The 8,580-nt window shown below is 49.1% G+C and overlaps 1 protein-coding gene across 1 annotated transcript; it reads right to left on the reverse strand.

The window, feature by feature from the left end:
- Window positions 1-317: 317 nt before the first annotated feature.
- On the reverse strand, window positions 318-8,343 carry ENDOD1 (endonuclease domain containing 1). Its single transcript, XM_009872081.1, has 2 exons — window positions 7,921-8,343; window positions 318-1,445 (listed from the first exon to the last, which is right to left on the reverse strand). Exons 1-2 carry the CDS (start codon window positions 8,212-8,214, stop codon window positions 318-320), a joined length of 1,422 nt encoding a protein of 473 aa, XP_009870383.1. The 5' UTR covers window positions 8,215-8,343.
- Between the last annotated feature and the right edge of the window lie 237 nt (window positions 8,344-8,580).

Consider the following 8,580-nt stretch of genomic DNA (forward strand, 5'->3'; position numbering starts at 1 on the left):
AGAAAGAAATAACCTCGTACCACATTCAGCGTGCATCTCCCAGAGGAAGCATCTTGACATCTGCAAATCACAGAAATGTCGTGGCCTGCACCGATAAAACCCGAACACTTTACAACAGATAGAACTTGAGTTACAATAGTGGTTGCCCCCCCATGGCGTTACCTCAGCCCTCCCTGTTACTCCCCAGTCGATTCATTATTATTAATGTCACTATAATAAATACCAGAACAAAATTGACAGCATTTGGCCAGGTATCTTAAAGCATTGCCCCAGTCTTCCTTTGCTTTGTGTCTTTGCAGCCTTGGTTTCCATCCCTATCAGTCATCAGAGGAGCCTTTAGGGACAAACCGTTTGACTATGTGACCAACCAGGTAATAAAAGCCGTGCAGAAGTGTGGCTGTGGCATCGATGACCAGCGAGAAGGTGCCCCCAATGCCAGTGGCCATGTCTTTGAGGACGGAGGGGATGGCACAGATGGAGTGGTAAGGGAAAGCAGCGAGGTGAAGGATGAACCCCACAGGGATGCACAGGATCCTGTAGGTGATGGACACTACATCTTGAACAATTTGCAGAAAGCCCAGGGAAATGTTGACGATGACTCTTCCCACATCGTAGGGGATGCTGATGAGCACCATGCTGATGGCTTTAAGGTAGGACACCACTCCGCTCCACAGGCTACAGACTCCATTCAGAACTGTGCTGAAAATCCGCTTGATAACAAACCACAGAAAATAAAACACAAATTTCACCAGCTCCACAAACACATAGATAAGGAGTTCCAGAAGCTTGATGAAAGGAGTAGCAATGATGCCAGCCACTTTCCTCACAAAGCCACTGTCTTTGGCCTCCTGGTCGTCACTCGTTCCTACTTGCTCTCCAGAGCGGATCTGACCGACAGCTTGCAGTACTGCTTCTGCTTTCTCCTGGTTGTCTTCCCCACAGCTGCCCTTGAACAAGTCAACTCCTGCTAGAAGCTGCCTTTCCAGCTCTCCCACTGTGAGGTCTGCCAAGCTGTTTTCATCATTCACTCTCTTCACCAGTCCCAGGGACCATCCCTCTGGAGCATCACAGCAGGCTGCCAGCCAGAGGGCCTCTGGCACTGATACCTTGCCTTTCACTCGGACACTGGAAGGAATTGCACCTGCGAGGAGATACAGATGATCCTTCTTGGAGCAGTGAGGGACTAGAGCTTGCTCCACTACCTTTCTGATGTCTCCGTGCCAGCTTTTGCTCAGAGACGAGCTCAGAGGCACGGCGTTCGTGAGCGTGTAAGTGGCCATCTGGAAATCCTCCTCATTGAGCAAGCTGGGATTGAGCAGCCCTCTCTCATAACCGGAGCCCACGTAGTCTGAGGTCAGGGCTTGATTTGCACCAAGGTTGGCCACGGTGCCAACAATATCAGCTTCATGCACCATCTCATGCAGGTCATTTTCTGGATCATCTATCTGAAATAGCAGAGAGAAGAGTTACTGGATGTAAAAAAAGAAGCAACATGTAAAATGGGCATTGAAGTATATTTTCCACTATGACTGCTACTTCACGCTGTGCCTCAGATCACATCCTGCATTCCCTCATTTCTTTGCAGAGCTTCAGAGGAGCACATGCTTTACTTAGATGCCTTGACAAACATCAGTTTAGGCTGCAAGGGATGCTTGCAGCTCCCAGCCTGGTCTGAAGCACAACACAGCTGCCAGAATCTCACCAAGCACGCTACACCAAGCCTCTAATTCATATTTTTTTTTATTTTCAGAAGAGATTTTTAAGACCAATAGATGGCTTGATTTAGGGCCATGTGCTCACCTCCTATGGTGGTGGTACCTCCAGTTCATTTAAGCATCTATCACGATACCTTAATTCAGTCTCTCTGAACTGTCAAATCCAAGCCATGAATTAAAAAACACATGGTAACTAAGATGCCTAGAGAAGACACTTACCTCTCACCACTAATTGTGTAGAAAGTCAGAATGAAGCCAGGTACCATGGCAGGTGACCTGAACTTCCCTGCCTTGAACACAGATGCAGCAGTGAGCTCCTGGGGCTCTCTCAGGGATTGTCATTAGCAGTCTGAACCTCATGTCATTAACAGTCTGAACCTCATGTCATTAACAGTCTGAACCTCATCCTTTATGACTGCACAGCTCCTGGCATAACATGGGTGAGGATGCCACCACCACAGGTCTTTGATGGAACCTGTGATACCTGCTCATGTCTGCCATTCCCGTGCTGCAGAGAGAGACGTAGTAATTGCTGCAGTGAGAATTCATCCTGGAGTCATGCAGAGAGCCACGCACAGGGGTTTAATGAGAAGGGGGAAAAGGAGCACTAACACCAGGGCATGCTCATGTCTTTTTTGGGTGGCTGCAGTTCTGTCTACTCCTTAGACTACTGACACAGCCTGCAGCCCCTCTTGGGGTGGGGGGGCTATGCCAGCTTGTCATTTGCTTCCCCAGATTAGAGAGTGAGCATGTTTGTAGAAGTTCAGGGGTGGCAGTCGCTGCCTTCTGTAGTCTCTGTTTCAGAGACTGTGGTCCTCAGGTCCCAGCCCTGTGCTAGCTCCATTAAACCTGTTGTCTTTGTTCCTGGCTTATAGAACGTTTACTGCACCATAAAATACGTACTTTGCAGACACCTATGGCAGACAGCTAATTTTCTGTCTTGAATCATTCCTCAGTCATCCTTTCCCATCCCTTGGCCATCCCACAACGCACATGGACAGATGTCATCCTACGTCCTTGCCACCGCCCCCAGAGTTTGCATCCTCTTGGTGCCGCATCACCTCCTTGCAGCAATGCAACAGCTTTGGCTGGGAGCCAGGGTGAAGGGGCCAGTGCCAGCAACTGTCAGCATCTCTCCATCTCCCTCGCATAGGACTGAGCTCTCCTGCACCAGCCAAGCCTCTGCAGTCAGGGCTGAGGGCTCCCTCTGCACCAAGGCTGGTCAGAGTGCCAGTGCTGGTGGTTGCAGAGAGCTGCACTACCCGCACCTCCTGCTAGGAGGTTTCTTGCACTTCGTTTTGAAGCATCTAATGCTTATTGCTTCAGGACTGGAAGTGAGCCCTACGTGCTGATGCACAAGTTGTAGCTTTTTCTCAACACACCACTTAAAAAAGACTTCTCCTCTGCTACTTCTGCCTTATTCTGTTCCTCTTGCTCAGACACCCCAAACCCACAGGCTGCAGATGATAAGGCCAGACATTTTGCATCCCACAAAATCACTGTCCCTTCCTGTTCACCACCACCACCTCATTCTCCCTGTTCTGATGAGATGACAGTGTCATGCCATGGGAAAATGGATGCACCCAGTGCATTTAATCCCACAGTATCAGTGAGAGCCGAGTGGGCATGGACGCCTGGGAACTGCCCTCCATGCTCCGGCCCTTTTAAGCCTGACACCCTCGCAGAGTCATTCATCCCCCTCTCACTCCCATGGCAGTGCTGCCGTATCACAAGGATGTGTACACCCACGACAGGTTAGCTCTGCCTCATAGAATCACAGAATCATAGAATTTTATCAGCTGGAAGAGACCCTGAAGATCATCAAGTCCAGCCTTTGTCTCAGCCCTATCAACCCACTAAACAATTCCCCCCAACGCAACATCCACCCATCTCTTAAACACCTCCAGGGATGGTGACTCAACCACTTCCCTGGGCAGCCTGTTCCAGTAGCTGACAACCCTTTCAGTAAAGAAATTCTTCCCAATATTTAACCTGAACCTCCCCTGGCGCAATTTAAATCCACTTCCCTTCATCCTATCGCTCTCCACTAGGGAGAACAGACCAACCCCCGCCTCTCTACAACTTCCCTTCAAGTAGTTGTAGAGAGCGATGAGGTCTCTCAATCTCCTCTTCTCTAGGCTGAACAGCCCCAGATCCCTCAGCCTTTCCTCATAAGACTTGTGTTCTAAGCCCTTTACCAGCTTGGTAGCCCACCTGGCAGACACTCTAAGCCTACGTGAAGCAGATGGTATAAACTTAATTTTCTCTCCTTAGGAGCTGGTGTATGTAAACCTTCAGATGCCTGTCAAGAAAATATATCTCTGGTTACTTGTTCAGCTGCAGGTTTTTGCACATACCATTGGGATTGTTTATATGCAATTAAAAAAGCCATGATAAAAATGCAGCCATGTGCTGTTCATGTGTAGGGCTCTGACATCACCAAGTTATGCTTTTAATAACTCATATTATGGTTTGTAATACCTCATGTGTAACCAGGGTTTTCATGCATCCTCCAGCTCATCCCTGATGACAAGCTGTCTCCAGTACTGCATCTAATCTGCATTGCAAGCTATCTTTCCTCACTGCTTCAAAAACCTTTTAGTTTGTGTCACTGTCAAAGCACATCTGTATTCATGGAGTCAGCAATGAAGCCCCTTGTCCAAATAACCTGGAATAACTAAGGGCAAGATCCAAGCAGACGGGTAAACACCCCATTCATAGGATGGGGATTTAAAAGTAAGTCATGTATCTGAACATCTGTATGGATGTGAATACCTAACTTTATTATTATTTCATGAAGTGGGAGTTGCAGTTTCAAAGAAGGGGCAGGCACAGAGACAGAGAAGGATTAAATTGTAGCAACATACAGCTACTAAAGCAGGCAGCTGCCATCAAGTTTGGTCATTTAACAGTGTAGGACGTTGTTACCTCCCACCTTCCCTACCCTAGTACGGCTCCAGATGAATTTCAGCATCCCACCCCCTTTGCTATGCCTTCAGGCATTCCTACGCTTTTGATTGCAGTGGAGATATTTCACCTAGTCTTAGCACAGGTCCCAGGGAGGAAGCACAGTGCTTCTTACGCCAAGGTTTCTGTTGTAGGATGTTCACGAGTGGTTCTAGAAGTACCTGTTTCTCTTGTCTGTCTGCCAAGAGAGATGGCAAGAGCAGTTCAGATGTAGCTACAGTTGAGAGACGCAAATTCCACCTTGGTCATCTGGCTAGTGGTAGTCATCATCCAAACGAAAACACAAGGTGACTCATCCAGCCCCTCATATGTTAGGACAAAAAAAAAAAAGCAACTCCAAAGTTTTCCATCTCTTTTTAAGCTATAGAAAGAGTCCAAACCATAGGTTTTCAGACAAATGAGATGAGGTAAGGTGAAAGCCACCTAAGTGACTTGCTCTCAATCCCTAGGAAAATTGTGGCAGAGCAGGTTTTCAGACCTGAATCTGAGGGACTCCCATCGCACCCTGCATGTCAGCCTGCCCTTCCTGCTCTCTAATTTCTCACTAATTGCTGAATTAATTCGCTGTTTCCAGCTGCCAATTGGGGGTGGGTGACACTGACATTCCTCACACTTCTCACCCTATTACTGCCTCTGAGTTACATTTGGCATTTGTTTCTCCAGCAGACATTCCTGAGGAGGTAGGCATGCAGGGACGGTGCCCTCACCACTTACATCATAACCCCCCAAAATAGCATGTGACACCCCTGGGGCCCTCACCAGAGTGCTGACAGCATTTTTATATTTCTGCTTGCTGGGTCCCTGTATCTCCATGTGCATGCACATAGGCAGAAGCACGTGCCACTGCACAGCTGAGCCTGCTCACACCCAGCTGTCCCCGTCCTGGCAAGGAAATTACCCAGAAAAATGACAATATAACCTCATGGGGCTATGCTATAGAGCAAGTATTGCTAAGGGTTCCCTTCAGCAGCCACTTGACTGTTCCTAACAATCTGACCTAACCCTGACAGGAACACACATAATGGGTGTCTTTCCTACTTTTTCCTTCCAGATCTGAAAGGGATGTGTGTGATTATTTCAAGTTATAGTAAGTTTTTTTAGTCCTGACTTCTTCTCCTTACAGATGCTTCAGACAATTTTTTTTCTTAGTGGCTTTCTGTCTCAGAGAGAGGTTCCTCCAGTGCACCACAAAGCTGCTACCTCCCATCTCTGAGACACCTACATTTCAGAAAGGCACCCATTAGTGTAAACTAAGAACAGACCCACAGCAAGCCATGGGGATGCTCTGGAGAAGCCAGGTAGAATTATAGAATCATAGAATAGAATCATAGAATTTGTTTGGTGGGAAGGGACCTTTAAAGGTCATCTAGTCCAAACCCCTTGCAGTGCGCAGAGATATCTTTAACTAGATCGGGTTGCTCTGAGCCCCATCAAGCCTGAGCTTGAACGCCTCCACGGATGGGGCCTCCACCACCTCTCTGGGCAACCTGTGCCAGGGTTTCACCACCCTGGTAGTAAAGAACTTTTTCCTAATGTCTAATCTAAATCTACATTACTCTAATTTAAAACCATTGACCCTCATCCTGTCGCTACATGGTTGTAAGCTGTCCCTTCCCAACTTTTTTGTAGGCCTTGATAGTGCCTGGCCAATTATTTCCAGGGCTGCAGTATAGTCTGGAGGCAGCAGCCACAAGGTTTAGGGGTCTGGAGAGCTGGCAGGGACGATGACAGGGTGAGGGGTGAGGAAGGATGGAGTGGGGAGAGCAGGGGACCCATCTGGAGGGAGGTGCTGGAGAATTACAGCTGCTGTGAAGGGACTGCCTGCTGCAGTCATGGGGGAACAGCTTTCAAGCCTGCCTGGGCAGGTCTGGTGAGTCAGACCATGAGGAGCAGGAGGAGATATGGGGCTAGAGGTGACAACAGGCAACAGTGACTGAGGTGACTGGGAAAAGATCTCATATCTGTGCCTTGCCTCGCTGCCCCCATGGCTCTGACAGCAGATGCTCACTTGCCTACATCCTCTTTGTACCTTAAAAAAGTCCTCTCACCTTTCCTCAACTCTCCATAATGACAGCCTGTGAAAAGCTTTCCTCTGTTTTAAAAGGGCAAGCACACACCGCCCACAGCCATCTGTGAGTGGCAGGAGAGCAGATCAAAAGACCCTTGGGAACTCCCAACCCAGTCTGGAGAGCAGGGACACAGTCCAAAGTGAAGACAGGGACATAGGATCTCCTGTCTTCACTGCCTTTGACCTCGTGGCCTTAATATCTCATCACCCTGCATGAGGAAAATGAGCATGGCAGCCACTTCTCAGGACAGGGGTGAACTTTGATTCTGGTGATGTGCAGCACCCAGCACCCAAGGGCCCCGTTCCCAGCATGCTGTTCTGATACTGCAGCCATTCCTCCCTGCCAAAGCACCCTTGCATGCTGCCCATCTTTCCTGAGCTCAGTAGGTGGGTGCTGACTTGGTGTTTGCTACAAAATTCCTCAAGATCACTAAGGGAAAACCTGGAACACAGTAAAAAAAAAAAAAAAAGATAAAAGAAAAAAGAGAGAGAGGTGTGATTCTGTGAAGAGCACATGTTCTTTTAGGGCACCAGCAATTTTTTTCGGTTTTCCTATAAATTTAACAGCCTGAAGGACTTGCTTAGGCATGCCAAGTGTCAGGGGAGACAAAAACCACTGAAGCTCCAGGGAAATTCATTTTTTCCTGTACGCTTCTGACCCGACTGAAGCCTGCACGCTCCAGGACACAGCAACTCATTTCCCTACCGGAGTCTGCGACACAGGGACACAACAGAAAGCTGCGGCATCGACTTGGTGAACCGCAAATGGATGTTTTATCCCTGTGCAGCGAAGCCAAAGAGCTCTTATCAACACTGCCATCACACTGGCAACAGAACAAACTTCAGCTTGACACGGCGATGTTAACCCTGCTGCCCACCGGCAGGGCTCCCTGTCCCCGAGAGCTGCCTCAGCAGGACACACACCAGCTGCTGTCAAAGATGATCTTCCTCTCCCCTTCTAGCTTTCATGGAAATCCTCGTGGGACAAGGGACTATCTGTTTGCTCAGTAGCAAACACAAAAATAAGCTCTGCTCATGTTAAATTGATATCAAAAATAGCTCAGCAAGCAGAGCTCCTGCCTGCTTTGCAAAATCTCATGCTCAGCTTCACCCCAGAGGAAAAGTTCTCCAGGAATATTTGCTTTTACAAGGAAGGAAAAGCTGACTTACCTGCGGCTCGACCAGCCAGTTCTCCTCCTCGTTTTGGGCTGGCTTTGTATACTTAAAAGCTGAATAAAGAGGGATTTTGTCCTTAGTACTATAGAGGGTTGCGAAGCGTGGCTCTTTGTTGTACTGCTGACAGATTTTCACGTGGAAGGGCTCCGTAAATCCTTCGGGGGGCACTTTTCCGGGGAAGAACACGTTACACTCGGCAAAACCAGTTTCATGCACTCCGACAACTCTGCCCTGGGAAAAGCCTGGGAAAACCGAGACGCAAAGCAAAAACACAATCCACATCTTCATGGTCGACTCCCTGGAGCTGAGGGAAGCCCCGGCTGCCTCCGCTGGGTACGGCCAAGAACCTGTGCTCTGAGTCCATGCAGCGGCGAAGCCAGAAAGCGTCTGGAATTCGGGTGTAGCGTGCGAGGGAAATGAAATGCGAAACCGCAGCCGATCCCTTCGGGCAGCCAAGGCGTTCCGCAGGCGGCTCGTTGGGAAACCGACCGTGTGCCAAGAGGCACCGACACACGCGAACTGCCCGCCAGAGATGATGCCGAGCAACCTGAAATCATCCGGGCTCGTTGGCAGGAGGAGGAGGAGGGAAGCCTACGGTGATGCGGGGCTGGAGCCGAGCAGCACGGGCTGGCCAGGCTGGGGCTCCGCGCCGGT

This window comes from Apaloderma vittatum, unplaced genomic scaffold (genome assembly GCF_000703405.1).
Source record: "Apaloderma vittatum isolate BGI_N311 unplaced genomic scaffold, ASM70340v1 scaffold8216, whole genome shotgun sequence".
Taxonomy (NCBI): domain Eukaryota; kingdom Metazoa; phylum Chordata; class Aves; order Trogoniformes; family Trogonidae; genus Apaloderma; species Apaloderma vittatum.